This window comes from Festucalex cinctus, chromosome 16 (genome assembly GCF_051991245.1).
Source record: "Festucalex cinctus isolate MCC-2025b chromosome 16, RoL_Fcin_1.0, whole genome shotgun sequence".
Taxonomy (NCBI): Eukaryota; Metazoa; Chordata; class Actinopteri; order Syngnathiformes; family Syngnathidae; genus Festucalex; species Festucalex cinctus.
Genome location: NC_135426.1, coordinates 4,555,001 through 4,573,370, shown reverse-complemented (window position 1 = coordinate 4,573,370; position 18,370 = coordinate 4,555,001). Strand labels below are relative to the sequence as shown.

General features: G+C 42.0%; 2 protein-coding genes across 5 annotated transcripts in view; one reads left to right on the top strand and one right to left on the bottom strand.

Annotated features, from left to right (window-relative positions):
• Window positions 1–217: 217 nt before the first annotated feature.
• Window positions 218–6,177, top strand: pnp5a (purine nucleoside phosphorylase 5a). Its single transcript, XM_077499627.1, has 6 exons — window positions 218–386; window positions 2,195–2,367; window positions 2,445–2,548; window positions 4,283–4,458; window positions 4,536–4,726; window positions 5,824–6,177. The coding sequence occupies exons 1-6, from the start codon at window positions 364–366 to the stop codon at window positions 6,039–6,041; spliced, it is 885 nt and encodes a 294-aa protein (XP_077355753.1). The 5' UTR covers window positions 218–363; the 3' UTR covers window positions 6,042–6,177.
• capn1 (calpain 1) overlaps window positions 5,318–18,370 on the bottom strand; it is a 34,618-nt gene continuing 21,565 nt past the window's right edge. For 3 of the 4 annotated variants that reach the window (XM_077499624.1, XM_077499623.1, XM_077499622.1), the window contains 6 exons: window positions 17,420–17,484; window positions 17,235–17,303; window positions 17,065–17,143; window positions 16,869–16,985; window positions 16,705–16,763; window positions 5,318–8,498 (listed from right to left, as the gene is read on the bottom strand). In XM_077499624.1, the coding sequence (XP_077355750.1) occupies window positions 8,472–8,498; window positions 16,705–16,763; window positions 16,869–16,985; window positions 17,065–17,143; window positions 17,235–17,303; window positions 17,420–17,484 (416 nt within the window). In that variant the 3' untranslated portion in view covers window positions 5,318–8,471. Of the gene's footprint in view, window positions 8,499–16,704; window positions 16,764–16,868; window positions 16,986–17,064; window positions 17,144–17,234; window positions 17,304–17,419; window positions 17,519–18,370 lie in introns of those variants that run through there. The other variant, XR_013278976.1, reaches the window with a different exon arrangement.

Here is an 18,370-nt window from a genome sequence, read left to right as displayed (position 1 = left end):
ATGTGCCCGGCTGCGTGGGTGCATGTGAGTGAAAATCATGGGTGTGTTTTTACAAGAAACTATGTTGCAAAACGTACAACGTTGATGGGAACTAGTGTTGACGAATTAATGAATCAGGATGTCATCATTTCCCCAAAAACAAAAAGAAGGAAGGGGTGGTTCCGGGGGGCGGGTGAAGGAGTGCCATTTGAACCAATCAGTGTTCCTTGCTCCTGCGTCATTCGAAAAAGGGGGCTGCCTTATAAATTGGGCGCACTCACTAAGAAAGCAAGAGACAACATAGCACGCAACGTGACAACGTTAAATAACTTTTTTTTTTCTTCCATTTTTCATCCTCCTACTTCTTGTGAGTACTGCGCCATCATGTTTCCTCAAGGCCACAAGTGGTAAGTCATGAACATCATGATATACATATCTCTCAATTTTGTTTGAAGGCTTTCATTAGAGCGCCAACATAGTAAAGCCTAGCTACTTAATTGTAGGAATGCTTTTCAGCATTCCCACATATGCTATTGTGATTTTTATTCTCCACACTTTTTTGCCACCTAACAACTCCCACAATAATACTTCCAATTTACACTGTTCAAATTTCAACTAGCTTAAAAAAAAAATCACGCCTCCCAGGGTATATCAATATCAACTTTTCCCCATTCATTTTCAATGGGACAGACATTGAACTTTTTCTAAGTATCACTTTCCACGCCCACTTCCATACATATAACTTATCATCATTACTAGGTGTCTCATACTGCTCAGTGGCACAGTTGGTAAAGCGAATTGTCCAGTAACCAGGAGGTCATCATTTCATATTTTGTCTCTCAATTTACTTCATAAGCATTCTACATGTATTCAAATCTTAGCATTCAGCTATTGGTATTCAGCTTCCAGTATTCCCACGCAATTGCTCCAGAAATTGCACTTAGTCTAGTTACACATTGAAATAAACCTCCAATTCGAAATGTGTTTTGACAGTCGAAGTTGTCTGGAACAGGTTTTGCTGTGACCAATCCAATATAGAATGGATAAAATGTTGGAATGTTGGGGATGGATTTGGAATATTATTTGGATAAAGAAACAATATAGGCTATTAGGAAGAGTTAACAGAGTTAATAGAGAGTTAATAGAGTTATTTTAACCAGTGTTACTGAGGCCGATTTGTTGTTGTTGTTTTTTTTTTTTTTTTGGGGGGGGGGGGGGGGGGGGGGATGTGAACATGTACTGGAAGCGATGCAACCAAGGGGGGAAAAAATGACACAAAATTACACTTGTTCACCAACTTAATAAAATTGCTTCAATTTTTAACACACGATTGAATTAAGTTCATCCAAAATGAATATATTAAGTCTAATGAAATCATAATTAATTAATCTTAAGCAAGATTTGAACCAACGCACTTACATGTCTCTCTCACGCCAGGCAAGTATGTAACATGTGACTTGGTTGGTTGAAAATCATGGCTAATGGCCTATTTATATGTAAAAGTGTTATCTGAAAGTACCCTCCATTCATTTAGATGTAAAAATGGAACGAATGATATCCAATGGAAAAATGCAAAAAAATAAAAAATAAATAAAATTCACGTGATAGTGCCACTTAGGCATGCAGTACACGTCCTTCATTTAGATGGAAAAGTGGAACTTGGATAGTTGGTATACTTAGCATAATTGCCATGGATACATTTGCAATGTACAGTCGGAGGTAGGATTCGAACCCACAACCTCCTGGTTACTGGACAATGCATTTTACCAAGTGCACCACTGAGCAGTATCACAGAGCTTGTAATGATGAGAAGTTGTATGTATGGAAATGGGCGTGGAAAGTGGGACTTAGGAAAAGTACAATGTCAGTCCCATTGAAAATGAATGGGCAAAAGTTGATCTTTAATATTAAATTGTGCAAATGCCGTAAGTACTGTGAAATCACACGATATATTCCCAAGATGGCGTGAATTTTTGAAGCAAGTTGAAAAAAGAACGGTTTAAATCGGAAGTATTATGTGGGAGTTATTACACGCCAAAAAAAGTGTGGAGAATAAAAAGCCGAATAACATGTGGGAATGCCACAACAACATTATGTATAGTAAGAGATGATTCTTATAAACTTTCCTTTATCCTATGCTTTTACTATTGACAAATGTAAGTACAAAAAGGACGATAATAAAGTTATGTGTCGCATTTTTTTTCTGGTGCTGCAGCCACTACACGTACGAGGACTGTAAAGCCACCGCCGATTGGCTGCTTGCTCAGACCGACGTGCGGCCTTCCGTCGGCATCGTGTGCGGCTCGGGCCTCGGCGGCCTGGCGGAAATGTTGAAGGACCAGGTGGTGTTCAACTACAGGGACATCCCAAACTTCCCGCACAGCACGGGTGAGTCCGAGTCGATCTGCCACGCTAAAATCTTGCCGGCAAGTTCGGCTGATTTTGCACTTTGGTCGACATTACAGTGCACGGACACGCCGGACGGCTCGTTTTTGGAAAACTGAAGGGGCGATCATGCGTGTGCATGCAGGGCCGCTTCCACCTGTACGAGGGCTACCCAATCCAGAAGGTTGGTTGCTAGGCTATAATAACGTCATGACGGCACCCCGCCGGGCTTTTAAAGCGATACAAGATTTATAAGTCGTTTTCCAGTATTGGATTAGGCATTGTGTATAAAGAATAAAAGTGCAAATAAATCTCTGGTATCTTATTCTCTGAATTTTCTTTTAAACCGATTAAAGTATCAAAATAAGAACACGGTGGAGAACGCCATTGACCTGGTCACGTGATCGTGGCGACGTATCCCGTGCGAAAAACGAAAGTTACCGTTGATCATTTCAATGGGAGTTCGCTGACGTAATGGGCGCGAAAAAGAACACTTCGATCCTAAATAGTGTAACTGTACTGCTTTTAAAGAAGTGCTTCTTTGCTGTAAGGCGTAATTCCACCTTAATATAATTCTTTGTGAGTTCTATGTTGTCACTGGCAGCCATGTCATACAATGTGTATTTTACTCACGCAATATGTCACGATGATCACTACTGTCCAAAATGCCCGATACAGTACTTAACGTAAAAATATTCATTAAAAAGTGCTATAATACGGAAGCGTATTGCATTCACTTGAAGGAAAATAAAAATAAAAAAAACTCCTGTTATTCTGACTATTTTTTTGGGGGAACTTTGTTTTTTTCCCCCTGTTTTTCAGAATATTTTTTTCTCCTGTTTTTCTGAATTTTTTTTGCTGAATATTTTTTTCTGTCGTAAAAAAAATAAAAAAAAATATTCAGAAAAACAAGAGGAAAAAAATATTCAGAAAAACAGGAGAAAAAAATATTCAGAAAAACAGGGGGAAAAACATTTTTTTTTAAAAACAGAAAAAAATATTTTAAAAAAACAGATAAAAAATATTTCTGTTTTTCTGAATATTTTTTACAGATTTTTTTTTCTGTCATCAAAAAAAAAATCTGAAAAATGAAAAAAAATATTCAGATAAGAGGAAAAAAAATTACTCAGAAAAAACAGGAGAAAAAATATTAAGAAAACATGGGTAAAACTATTAAAAAAAACAGGGGAAAAAAAATTATAAAAAAAAAACAAAAAACAGAGCACCAACTTCTGGTTTTCGGAGTATTTTGTTTTGTTTTGTTTTTTTGTTTTTTTTTTACCTCTGAACTCCAAGTGACTTGTTGCACACCACTCACCTGTATATATGACTGAATAGACGATAGTCCATACACGTCAGTGCAAGTCGTTGAAGTCACAGGGCGGCCATCTTGTTACTCCCACCTTGCGCACAGACTATTAAACTATACGTTATAGGTGAGACATATACAGCTTGTAGGCAGTTAGTAGAAGGCCGGAGGCCTTACTTGCAGTTCAGAGGTTAAAGAAAATAAATAAATAAAATTACTCTGAAAAACAGAAGTTGGTGCCCTGTTTTTTTTGTTTTTTTTTTAAATAATGTTTTTCTGAATAATTCCCCCCATGTTTTTCTGAGTAATTTTTCCTCCTGTTATTCAGAATTTTTTCCCCTGTTTTTTTTATGACAGAAAAAAAATATTCAGAAAAACAGAAAAATAAAATTACTCAAAAAACAAAGCTCCCCCAAACATGAGTCAGAAAGACAGGAGTTTTTTTTTTTTTGTTTTCAAGTGAATGCAATACACTTCCGTAAAATCATAATCGCTCAAGATAAATTGTTGAAATGAACCATTTCACAGAATAGCCGGTTACTTTTTTCAGAAGTTGCGTGTTCCTTTTAAGCACATTTTTTTTGTGCGTTTATATTTGTTGCCTTTCAGATCACGCTGCCCATGCGCATCTTCAAGTTGCTGGGCGTGGACACGGTGCTACTGACCAACGCGGCGGGCGGCCTCAATCAGGACTTCAAGGTGGGAGACGTCATGATCATGAAAGACCACATCAACATGCCGGGCTTTGCCGGGAACAACCCGCTGGCCGGACTCAACGACGACAGGTAAGGACACCGATCACGCGCAAAAAAAAGCAAGCAGACACGATATGGTAAAAGCGTGGCGTCTGGAATCAACTCAGGTTCGGCGTGCGCTTCCCGTGCATGTCGGACGCGTATGACCGCGAGCTTCAGCAGCTGGCCATGGACGTGGGCCAGGAACTGGGCTTCGGGGACTTCCTGAGAGAGGGCGTCTACGCCGTGCTGGGCGGCCCGTCGTTTGAGACCATCGCCGAGTGCAGGATGCTGCACAAACTCGGCGCTGATGCCGTCGGTGAGTTACTTGCGCGATATAACCAGTGCCACTTGGCATTTCTTAAGTCAGTCTCAAGTCTTCTGAAACTTCAAGTTACAAGCATGGCCTTTTTATTTTTTGTTTTTTTTTGTGTTTTTTTTTATTTAGTTCGTTTTAATTAGTTTTCAGGGTGGTTCTGTTAGTTTTTATTATTAGTTTTAGTTATTTAATAAATTTTAGTTAGTTTCAGCATTAGCTTTAGTTTTAGTACTTGTGCGCAATATTTAAAAAAAAAATTAAAAAAAATGGGAGCGACGTCATCTTTTGGTGCTTTTCTATTGGCTGCCGCTGGATGACGTGGATGTGTGTGACACATTTTCAAACGTCGTTATTCCGGTTCATATCAAAATAAATGGACTTAAAATCACATTTAAAATCATCCCCAAAGGCTCATGTATTCAATTAATTACCAAAGACTAAAACAAAGGACAGTTTTGCTAGAATTATAGTTTTAGTTCGTTTTGTAAATTAGGGATGTAACAATATCCAAACATCACAATATGAAGGTCACGATATAATAATCACGATATTATTGGGAGATTGGCGATACAAAAGGCCATAATTTTGTAAAAAAAAAACAAAAAAAAAACCGCACACAATATTGTGTTTTCGTACATTACAGCAATGAAAAATATAAATATTATAAATACAAAAAAATAGATAAATATAATATATATTTTGAGGCACTAACAAGCACACATTGAGTTCCTCCACACATTGAACATATAGAAGGGCCAAAACATGCCTTGTGAAAATTAAACTGCATTAAAAAAAACTAGCCACCACAGGGTGCTCGAACTGCAAAAATGGAAATCAACCTTTTTTTTTAACAGATGCGCTGCTTTCAATATCGTGACAGCGACGATATATTGTGGCAGTTTTTATATTGCGACATCACGATATTGTCAGTATCGTTACATCCTGATTGCAAAAATAAATTAAAAAAGCATTTTTGTTATTGATTTAGTCCGTGAACTAAACTGTTTTTTTGAATTTCAGTTTTTCCCGTTAGTTTTCATGAACTCAAATAACCTTTGTTTCTTAGCTGATATCTCCCCTTTCCCACATATGCATAGGTATGAGCACGGTCCACGAGGTGATCGTGGCGCGCCACTGCGGCATGCGCGTCTTCGCCCTGTCACTGATCACCAACCAGGCGGTGATGGACTACGACAGCGAGGAGAAGGCCAACCATGACGAGGTCCTCCAGACGGGCAAGCAGAGGGCGGAGCAACTGGAGCGGCTCATCTTTACCATGGTGACCAGGATGGAGCACAACAACAACAACGCCTGAGTCAAACTTTTCCTTCTCGTTCCATTCCAAAGCTCTAACATTCTGTTCCTCCTTGTTTTGTTATTTGTTTATTAGTTTGCAGTTAATAAACATGTACAAGTTTTTTTCTATTGTTAATAAAGGTTATTTATTACAACACAGTGTGATTTTGATTGGCTTTTACAATGCGTGTAAACAGGAAGTTGTTCTTTCAGAGTTATAAAAGTGTTATTGCTGCATCATTAAAAAAAAAACACAGACGTGCAGAGCATCATAGGTGCTCCAAAAATGGCGCCCATGCAGTTTGGCACAAGAAAGCATCGATCAAAGCTGTTTTTTGTGCCCCCATGTTTGCGTACGGTTTGGCCTTGAAGCACATTGCCGCAAATGTACAAAAACAAAATTGGCATCCCGTGCACACAAGATGGTGGCGAGGTTACAAAAGGCTAAACTAAAATCCGCAAGGTGTCAAACTTAAGGCATGCGGGCCAGATATAATGCCCAACGCTTTACTTGACGTGGCCAACGAAAAGCAAATTGTGGATCTCCATTTCTGGTTACATGGTTTTTTTTGTTTTTTTTCATTTTGACACAAAAATCTGTACTAAAATGGCCCTTTTTTTTTCTTCAGCTTGAACAAATAATCCCTTCTTCACAAAAATTGAACAGCTACACACTTCAATATTTGCATGCCACAATACTCCACGATTTGTGATTCCTAATTCAATTTGTTGTTAGCAATATTCACTGCTCAAGGAAAAATATCGATATCGGCTTTTTTAAAGGGATACTTGACTCGTTGAGCCATTTTCAGCAGTAAAAAGTTCATATTTTGTCTCTAATTAATTGTGACTTTTTCATGTACAATTAATACCTTTAAAAAAAAGATTTTTCTACTTGCTCTAGACTGATGATGACATCACCTGTGCTGACAACCAGACAACACAGAAAACACACTGGAAAAAAGCATGAATGGGCTAAATTAATAGTTACACAATATATTCTAGTAAACTGTACATAATAAAATGACACTATTTAGTTTGGTATAATATTATGTTGGTGTAATCAAATTTGAATAATCAGTCAGTTATATGAACTCATTTTGTCTGAATAAAATCAGGTAAATATCAATAAGTATAATTTAATTATGTTTTATCAGTAATGTCAGCAAAGTTGAAAAATTAGTTAATACTACTCAATGACATTTCTTTTATTTTAATTGCTAAACACTTCCGTTTCTGGCCAAAGCCCACCATGGCCAAATTTTGTTTAAAACTACTTAGTTAAATCAATTGTTTTTAATCAAAGATGAAGTAGTTAAAATCTACTCAATTATATTAATTGTCACGTTGTTGCCACAATTTATTTAAGTAGGTAACGGTCACACTTTATACAGTGCAGGTGAGCCATGATTGGTCAGCACAGGTGATGTCATCATCACTCGACAGCAAGTAGAAAAATTGCTTTTTAAAGGTATTCATTGTACATGATAAATAATGAACTTTTACCACATTAATTATAGACAAAATATGAACTTTTCACTACTACAAATTGTTCAAGTATCCCTCTAAAGAGCAAAATTTCATGATGAACCGAAAATGCACGATAAACCTTTACAAATTACTTTAGTTTGACTTTTACCAAACATTTTCATAGCGCATTTTCAGTCCATCCTGAATTTTCAACCAGAATCTGACTCTCTCTAACGTTTTTTGAGAGGTGCATATAACTTTCAATTTCAGGGCCAATTGTGTGTACGTGTAGTAATGTGATGAGATGACGATACATTGAAATGGTTTTCACAGTTGTTAACTCATTTACTCCCAGCAACCACTTTTCACAGAAGCTGTTTGACTGGATTTGGACTGTTTGTGAAAGGCCCACAGAATATTGCATTTGCTTGCTATCAAAACATGGAACCTACCAAAAGAAAGATTAAAGTCTCTTCTTTCATCAGGAAAAAAAGTACATTTCTATCTGTTTCAATTTTGCAGCAATTAAGCATTAGAATATAATTAGGTTTAATCATTATTCACAAATCTATTTAGAATTATATTTGAGCTTTTTTTTCAACATGGCCCTGGTTGATCTCTTATACTCTGCTGCCACCTGATGGTCCTTTGTGTAACAACTACCATTTATTCAACCGTTCTTTGCAGTTGAGAGGCTACATCAAACCTTCTGTATGCGCTAGCATAAAAAACCAAACAAACATAAAAAAACGTATTAATACATCTTTGGGACACTTAATACCTTGGAAAAAGAACGCATTTATACGTTTTTGGGAGCAAATGAGTTAACTGCCCATGCGATGTGGCCCATGACAAAAAATGAGTTTTTGACCCCCACTGCTCCTTGGCAATTATTTACGTTCTGGGAAACGTCCCAGCATGACTGACGATGAGGTCACAATGGCGTCTTTAGGCACCAGACGACACCGTCCACTGGCGTCTAGGCGAACATGGTGAGGGACAGCCACTGCAAGAAGAAACAGGAAGTGGTGACGCATGAGGAAGTCAGCAAAAAGGTGATTTTAGTGAACGCAAACTCACGAGACAAGTAAAATTTCAAAAGCAATTTCGTTCATAAAATAAAAATAAAAACGAAAATGCAGTTTAAAAAAACTGAAAAACTACATTTTATGTTTACAAAACTAAGTAAAACTAACTATAATGATAGCAAAAATGTCCTTTATTTTCACCTTTGGTTATTAATTTAATGCGAGCCTTTGATGATTTGAAATATGATTTTAAGTCGATTTATTTTAATATTAAACGGAATAAGGACGTTTGAAAATGCGTCACACAGAAGTGACGTCATCTCGCAGCAGCCAATAGAAAAGCACCAAAAGATGATGTCGCTCCCATGGCGGTTTTTGAATATTGCGCACAAGTAAAACACATTTTTGAAAAACTAAAATGAAACTAAAACTAAGCATTTATTAAATAACTAAAACTAATCAAAACTAACGAGGAGTGTGACGATATATCAATATGGCGATAAATCATGATACTTTGTCTCCCGATAGATTATCGATATTTTCTTTCGCAAGTATGACGATATTTGACGTTAATATACAGCCACTATAATGGCTCCATTCTTCATGACTTATTGAGCAATTACTTGGTGGGCCACTAGGGTGAGTGCCTCATAAGAGTGGCAGGGAAATGGAAGTCTTCAGGCGAAGAAGACTCATTGGCTTAATTTTTTTATTATTATGATATATATTTTTAATATATAAAGGACTGTCTCAGAAAATTTGAATATTGTGCTAAAGTCATTATTTTCTGTAATGCAATTAAATAAGCAAAAATGCCATACATTCTGGATTCATTACAAATCAACTGAAATATTGCAAGCCTTTTATTATTTTAATCTTGCTAATTATGGCTTGCATCTTAAGAAAACTCAAAATATCCTATATCAAAATATTAGAATACTTCCTCAGACCAAGTTAAATAAAAAAAAAAGAAGAAAAAAAAAGCCATAATCAGCAATATTAAAACAATAAAAGGCTTGCAATATTTCAGTTGATTTGTAATGAATCCAGAATGTATGGCATTTTTGCTTATTTAATTGCATTACAGAAAATGATGGACTTTAGCACAATATTCTAATTTCCCGAGACAGTCCTGTATATTATATATATTTATGTATTCCTGCGATTGGCTGGCAACCAGGCCAGAGTGTACCCCGCCTACTGCCCAGAGCCAGCTGAGATAGGCTCCAGCACCCCCCGTGACCTTTGTGAGGAATAAGCGGTCAAGAAAATGGATGGATGGATGGATGGATGGATGGATGGATGGATGGATATTTATATATTCCATCCATCCATTTTCTTGACCGCTTATATTATATTATTATATTATGTATTTATTAGGGCTGTCAAAGTTAAAGCGTTAATATATTAATTAATCACAGAAAAAAGTTAAATTAATCACATATTAACTCAGATTAATCGCACTATTTTTTTGGACCGCACTTGAGCCTTGAACGTAGCCGCGGATGGTTACATTGAAGGCTGCGCAGGTCAGTGATTCGGTCAATGCACGGCATTTCCTATGCCTGTTGTTCCAAAATGAGCGGGGTGACTCCAGTTGGTGTGCTTGGTGGTAAATTTCGCTTTAAAAAACACCCCGACGGGACTTTAGATAAAACAAAAGTAATTTGCGTTTAATTAATTGCTGAATTGCACCCAATTGTTATGATGCTGTTACGTTTTGAGCAATACACGCATGCATGCAATTGCGTACATGCATTAAATCAATGTTTGCAAATGACATTCAGATAATAAAATGCGTTAATGTCAAAATATTACGGTATTTTGTATTTATTTTATATTACGCAAATACGCGAGTAATTTAGCTGATTAATCGTGATTAATCAAAATTTAAAAGTGTGATTAATCAGATTAAAAAAATTTTATCGTTTGACAGCACTAGTATTTATATTATATCTATATTATTTTTACATATATTATGAATTATTATTTTTTGATAATTTCTTCAAATTTTATTATTTATTTATTATTCATTGATATTTATTTGATTTTTCTTTTATTTTTATTCAGTATTTAATTATATTTTATTATTTCATGATTAGTTTTATCGTAGATTATTGATGATTTATTACCTGAGCAATACATCGATAATTGTGGTATCGTTATATCGTGATATAATCGTTATCGTTGAGCCTTGTATCACATAACGTATCGTACCGTAACGTAGCGAGTGGTTCCTACCCCTAAACAGAACCTGTCATGGTTCGGTTCTCAGCCCTGTTGTGCTCTTGTGTATGTGTTTCAGTGCCAATTACGAGGGGGGCGTTCCCCAGCCCCGCACCTGCATCGAGTTGGCAATCAGGATTATAAAAGGACTCCGACCAGCAACAGCCAGCTGTCGGATTATTATTTGCTCACCATTGTGTCCAAGTGTTCTCCGCGTTCTCCTGTTTGGTAAAGTTTTTGAATCTGCTGTCGTCCTTGGTTAAGTTGTATTCACGTGTGTATATCTTGCCTTTTGTTTGTATTTTCCACGTTGATTGATTCCGTGTACATTTCGAGTAGTCCTTGCCGGTTGCAAGTGTTTTGTGTTTTTCTAGTCCTTGCCTTTTGCAAGTGTTTTTCGTTACGTTAGTTCTCCTTGCCGTTTGCAAGTGTTTTTGTTATGTTAGTTCTCCTTGCAGTTGTAAGTGTTTTTTGTTACCTTCGCCTTCCTTGCCTTTTGCAAGTGTTTTGTGTTTACTATTCCGTCCTTGCCTTTTGCAAGTGTTTTGTGTTACCTCCGTGTTCCTTGCCTGTGTGCAAGTACACATTTGTAAATCTCGTTGTCTTGCCTGCGAGCAAGATTGGTTTCCTCGGTTTACCCAAAAGAATAAATCGAGATTGTTTTCCTCCTCTGAGCCTGCGTTTTTGGGATCTGTTTTTCATCGACTCTGTCGAGTCATTACAGAATAATCCGACCATGGATCCCGCAGACTCGGAGAAGGTGAGAAGGGCGTTGGCCAGCCAGGGGCAACGGGTCGGGCAAACCGAAACTATTTTATCTGGTCTCCAGGAGGTGGTGGGCAGGCTTGCTCACCGGGTAGAGGAGATGTTTGCTAGCCTCATGCAGCTCGGTTCTCGCGAGATGCCACACCCGGAACTTCCGCGAACAGTCACAGCCACGCTGGCACCCCCGGTTACACCCAGGGAACCCGTTTTGCCCCACCCGTCGCGTTATGATGGACAGCCTGGAGGTTGCGGTCAGTTTCTGCATCAGTGTTCTCTTGTTTTCGACCAGCAACCGTATACCTATGCTCATGATCAGTCCAAAATAGCCTTTATTATGAGTCTCCTGTCTGGTCAAGCCGCTACATGGGCGATGGTGGTGAGCAACTCACGACCAGACCTCCGGTCTTCCTTCCCGACGTTTGTTTCAGAATTTCAACGTGCGTTCGACCATCCAGTCAAGGGGAAGGAGGCCGGAGGTCGGTTGTTAGACTTTGTGCAAGGAGAAAGGTCGGTCGCAGACTACTCGATTGCGTTTCGTATTTTGGCCGCTGAGAGCGGATTCGAGGACTGTGCGTTGCGAAGTGTTTTTCGTCGTGGACTGAATACTGTACTTAAAGATGAACTGGCGGTCCGTGACGATACGAACTCTCTTGAAGGACTTATTGAGCTAACCATCCGGTTGGATAACCGTCTACGAGAACGGCACCGAGAGCGTGCTTGTGAGCGGCATGGGCCGGCCGCCGACCACCGCACGTCTGAACTCATCCTCGTCGACGACGCAGAAGCACGATCCCTTCCGGACGCCCCAGCCGACAGAGGGGAGCCCATGCAGATCGGAGGTGGACGCCTGCACCACGAGGAGCGCCGCCGTCGGTGGCTCGCTGGAGCCTGCCTCTACTGTGGGCAACCAGGGCATCGGGTGGCTTCATTCCCGGCGAAGCCAGCACGCCGGACGCGACCGACCACCCAACTGGGAGGACGTGCCGACGAGACCCAGGGGTTCGGAACGGACTTGAACCAGGGTAAGCACCAACCGGGGAGAACCGAACCCAGCCCGTCGATTAGGTCTGGCCGTGAAAACCGACGGTTGGAATTGTCAGGGGAGTTGTCCGGCGTCGGTATGAGTCTGAAGATCAGGGCACTCATAGATTCGGGGGCAGACGATTGTTTCGTCGATCCATGTGTGGTAGAGGCGTTAGGGAGCCCGGTGGAATCTTTAGAGAAGATTAAGGAGGTTTTCGACCTCGATGGGCGTCTCCTGGCGCAGGTTCGGCATGTTACCTGTCCACTTACTTTGAGGCTGTCGGGGAATCATGTGGAGAAAAGGAGCTTTTTCATTATGCCATCCCGTTCTGCTCCCCTAGTATTGGGTCTCCCGTGGCTAAAGACCCATAATCCCGACATCGATTGGGATAAGCCCGCGTTGGAAAACTGGAGTCCCTTCTGTCACGCCCACTGTTTGAGGTCGGAAGAGGGGACTACCACCGTTCCCGTAAATCCTGCTCCCGAAGCGATTTGCCTCGATCAGGTCCCGGAGGAATATCATGATCTAGGAAAAGTATTTAGTAAGGATCGTGCTCAGGCGTTGCCGCCCCATAGACCGTACGATTGTGCGATAGAGCTGATTCCCAATGCGCCACTACCGAGTTCACGCCTGTATCAAGTATCCCAGCCTGAACAAGAAGCCCTCCGGGAATGTATCTCGAGTTCGCTGGCCAACGGTCAGATCCGTCCGTCTAAATCACCCGTGGGGGCGGGGTTCTTCTTTATTGAGAAGAAAGATAAGACCCTTCGTCCCTGTGTAGACTATCGGGGATTGAATGATATTACCGTCAAGTATAAATACCCGCTTCCGCTGTTGGACTCTGCGTTCGCTCCGTTAAAGTCCGCCAGAATCTTTTCAAAGTTAGATTTGCGAAGCGCGTACCACTTGATTCGAATACGAGAAGGAGATGAATGGAAGACCGCATTCAAGACTCCCCTAGGGCATTTTGAATATTGCGTTATGCCTTTCGGGTTAACGAATGCTCCGGCGGTGTTCCAGTGTTTGATTAACGATGTCCTCCGGGACATGTTGAATGTTTTTTGTTTCGTCTACTTAGACGACATCCTAATCTTCTCGCGCGACGAGCATGAGCACCGACAACATGTTCGCCTGGTTCTCCAGCGCCTTTTGGAGAACCGACTGTACGTCAAGGCAGAGAAATGCGAATTTCATTCTAAGTCGGTTCAATTCCTGGGCTTTATTATTGAGGGGGGGCAACTGCGAGCAGATCCAATTAAGACGCAGGCCGTGGTCGAGTGGCCGAGTCCCAAGACTCGAAAACAGTTGCAGAGGTTTTTGGGCTTCGCCAACTTTTATCGTCGGTTCATTAGAAACTATAGTTTACGGGCAGCCCCACTCACAAAATTAACGTCGAGTAAAGTTCCGTTTAGGTGGACACCTAGCGCCGAAGAGGCCTTCACTGTACTTAAGCAGTTGTTTATATATCCACCAGTCTTGATCCACCCTAACACTGATGTCCCTTTTGTGGTCGAGGTTGACGCGTCGGATTCAGGAGTGGGGGCGGTCCTGTCCCAGCGGTCGCCAGAAGACGGGAAGCTCCACCCCTGCGCCTTCTTCTCCAGGCGACTGAGTCCGGCGGAGAGCAACTACGACGTGGGGAATCGGGAGCTGTTGGCGATAGTCCTGGCACTTCAGGAATGGAGACACTGGCTGGAGGGCGCCAAGGAACCCTTCAAAGTACTGACGGATCACAAGAACTTGGCGTACCTCCGGGCCGCAAAGAGACTCAACTCGCGACAGGCACGCTGGGCCCTACTCTTCACCCGATTCAACTTTGTCGTGGACTATCGCCAGGGGTCCCGGAACCAGAAGCCAGATGCGCTGTCTAGAATGCATGACGTGGCTACTCCCGAGACTGGGACGGAGCCGGTTCTACCGGAACATTGTTTTGTGGGCGCAGTGCGCTGGGAGGTGGAGAAGAGGGTCACGGAGGCACTGGAGGGAATCACAATCCCGGATGATTGCCCAGCCGAGAGACTGTTTGTCCCTGACCCATTGCGGGCGGAGGTCCTGCAGTGGGGTCACAATTCGAGAATCGCCTGTCATCCTGGAATTCATAGAACTCTCGCCCTCATCGGCCAATGGTTCTGGTGGCCGGAAATGAGAAAGGACATCACCGAGTTTGTCAAGGCCTGCACCGCTTGTGCATGCGGGAAATCCTCCCACCAGCCTCCGGCGGGACTACTGCGGCCCCTACCCATCCCTTCGCGGCCGTGGTCCCACATTTCCCTAGACTTCATCACTGGCCTCCCTAGTTCGAGAGGTAATACAGTGATTATGACCGTGGTAGACCGGTTCTCCAAACTAACACACTTTGTAGCTCTCTCCAAACTGCCATCATCCTGGGAGACAGCACAACTCCTCATCCGACACGTATTCAGGCTTCATGGACTGCCGGTGGACTTAGTGTCAGACCGTGGGCCGCAGTTCATCTCCCAGGTCTGGAAGAAATTTTGTAAACTGTTGGGAGCCACAGCCAGCTTATCGTCGGGGTATCATCCTCAGACTAACGGCCAGACAGAGAGGGCCAATCAGGACCTGGAAGCCGCCCTCCGATGTGTTTGCCTACACAACCCAGAATCCTGGTCTACGCACCTGCCGTGGATCGAGTACGCCACTAATACTCTGCCGTCATCGGCGACTGGACGCTCACCCTTCATGGCGGCTTACGGTTACCAGCCACCCCTGTTCCCGTCACAAGAGGGCCCCATCGAATTACCCACGATTCAGCAGCACCTACGTCGGGCCCACAAAGTGTGGCGGGAAACACGAGCAGTGTTGTCCCACACGGCGGTCCGCAACAAGGAGATAGCGGATCGTCGGCGGCGGCCAGAGCCAGCCTACCAACCAGGGGACAAGGTCTGGCTCTCCTCCCGGGACCTGCGGCTGGCTGGAGGCGCTAAGAAATTGGGTCCGCGCTTCATTGGACCTTTCGAGATTCTCTCCATGATCAACCCTGTGACAGTGAAGCTCCGACTACCCTCCTCCCTCAAAGTGCATCTGGTGTTCCACGTCTCCCTCCTTAAGCCTGTGACCCCAAGCCCACTGAATCCTCCCGCGGCAGCTCCGCCTCCTCCCCGGTTGGTAGATGGGGACCCTGTCTACACAGTAAAGGAAATTTTGGACTCAAGGTGCAGGGGCCGGGGTTTCCAGTACCTGGTGGACTGGGAGGGCTACGGACCTGAGGAGCGCCAGTGGATCCCCCGCTCCTGGATCCTGGACCCGTCTTTATTAGACACATTCTATGCTGCACACCCGGATAAACCAGGTGGTCCGCCAAGGGGCGTTCGTTAAGGGGGGGGTACTGTCATGGTTCGGTTCTCAGCCCTGTTGTGCTCTTGTGTATGTGTTTCAGTGCCAATTACGAGGGGGGCGTTCCCCAGCCCCGCACCTGCATCGAGTTGGCAATCAGGATTATAAAAGGACTCCGACCAGCAACAGCCAGCTGTCGGATTATTATTTGCTCACCATTGTGTCCAAGTGTTCTCCGCGTTCTCCTGTTTGGTAAAGTTTTTGAATCTGCTGTCGTCCTTGGTTAAGTTGTATTCACGTGTGTATATCCGCGTCGCCTTTTGTTTGTATTTCCACGTTGATTGATTCCGTGTACATTTCGAGTAGTCCTTGCCGGTTGCAAGTGTTTTGTGTTTTTCTAGTCCTTGCCTTTTGCAAGTGGTTTTCGTTACGTTAGTTCTCCTTGCCGTTTGCAAGTGTTTTTGTTATGTTAGTTCTCCTTGCAGTTGTAAGTGTTTTTTGTTACCTTCGCGTTCCTTGCCTTTTGCAAGTGTTTTGTGTTTACTATTCCGTCCTTGCCTTTTGCAAGTGTTTTGTGTTACCTCCGTGTTCCTTGCCTGTGTGCAAGTACACATTTGTAAATCTCGTTGTCTTGCCTGCGAGCAAGATTGGTTTCCTCGGTTTACCCAAAAGAATAAATCGAGATTGTTTTCCTCCTCTGAGCCTGCGTTTTTGGGATCTGTTTTTCATCGACTCTGTCGAGTCATTACAGAACCACCCTGAAAACCAATTAAAGCTAATTCAAGTAAAAAAAAAAACCCTCAAAGCTAAAATGAAAAATTCCAAAACTATAATAAACCTGGGTGAGCAAAGCAGTAAGGACACTTCCTGTTTACCTGCGAGAAGTTGAGCGCGATGACGCCGTCCGCGTCCGTGTCCATGATCTTGAACGTTTCTGTCAAAAACGACGAGCGTGGCAAGGTTAGTAGGTTCGTGCGAGTTTTTTGTTTTGTTTTGTTTTTTGCTAAGTGGGCGGAGTCACAGACAAACAACAACTCACTGAACATGGACTCCAGGCGAACCAGACACGTGACGAAATTGTCAAAGTCGACGGCCATGTCTTCCTCCGTGTATCGCAGGATGATGAGCTGGAACAGGTGATTGGTCAGCTTGAAGCCTGCGCAGGGGAAAAAGGGGGTCAAAAAAGTTTCACGCACGTAAGGTTGCACGCATACGGCGACGCGGCGGCGGCGCACCTGCCGACTCCAGCGCCATCCTCATTTCATAGGAGCTCATGCTTCCCGACTTGTCCAGGTCATAGTTCCTGAATATGGTCTGTTCGAGAGCAGGAAGAGTTTTGCTGAGTCCACAAACGACCTGCGCCTGTTTAGCGTGTGTGAGAGCGTTTTTTTTTTTTTTTTTTTACCAGGTAGCGTTTAATCTTCTCCCAAAGTACATGGAACTCAACCAGGCCCAGTTTCCCGCTGCCGTCCGTCTAGCGAAGACGTTGAGGAGAAAACCGACTTGAAGTCACGTGACTTGACTTCAAAACAAAGAGGAGACGGTTGCAAAAAATAAAAATAAAAAAATAAAAAATGGCGGCAAGGATACGTCCATGAGGTTGATCATGCTGCGACACGCCTCCTTGGTGAAGCCGTCCGTCTTCAGGTCTTTGTCTGTTGCCATGGAAACCGCGTTCACGCCACTGATCTATATGTATATATGTGACTGGATAGCCGCTAGGCCAAGACTTTTGAGGTCGTGAGGCTGCCATATTGCTCCTCCCAAGAAACGTTTCTCGCCATACCATCCTATACATTTACAGTATCGAAACTGGAGAATATTTGAAACAGTACTTAGTAGAAACAGCATGATTTATGGTGTTTTAAATTTATTAAACATAAACAAGAGGACGTCAGACATTTTACAACTTGCCTTATATGCTTAATGATGTTGAGTACAGGAGGAAACTTGCATATTTTTTAATTAAAGAATTATAAGTGTAATTCCACAAAAGGTGCCTCTGCCAAATCTCATATTGGCGTTTAAGGAACCGACCGATAAAAGAAAAAGTTGGTCTTCAAAGCAGCACATACTGTCTACTAGTTCATTAAAAATAATAATAACTTGTTTAAAAAATATATTATTATATAATATAAACCCGGCACAAACCCCCTCATCCAAGGTTATTTTAGTTAACTAAAACTCACGAAAAAACTAAAACTAAAATTCAAAAAACAATTTTGTTAACGAAATTAAATAAAAACAAAAACACTTTAAAAAAAAATGAAAACTAACTGAAACTAAATTTTATGTTTACAAAACTAACTAAATTAACTAATTAATAACTAATTATAGCAAAAATGTCCTTCCTTTTCGTCTTTGGTAATTCATTTAATGCATGAGCCTTTGGGGATAGATTTATTTTGATATTAACTGGAATAAAGACATTTGAAAGTGTGTCGTACAAAAGTGACGTCATGTAGCAGCAGCCAATAGAAAAGTACCTTCCGATGACGTCGCTCCCATGTTGATTTTTTTTAATATTGCGCACAAGTAATA

What these genes read in the sequence shown, in the direction of transcription:
- pnp5a (XM_077499627.1), top strand. Translation starts at nt 364, where the DNA reads ATGTTTCCTCAAGGCCACAAGTG. An exon ending in AAACTTCCCGCACAGCACGG is followed by an intron (nt 2,368 to 2,444) that starts GTGAGTCCGAGT and finishes TCGACATTACAG; the next exon opens with TGCACGGACACGCCGGACGG. An exon ending in ACTCGGCGCTGATGCCGTCG is followed by an intron (nt 4,727 to 5,823) that starts GTGAGTTACTTG and finishes ACATATGCATAG; the next exon opens with GTATGAGCACGGTCCACGAG.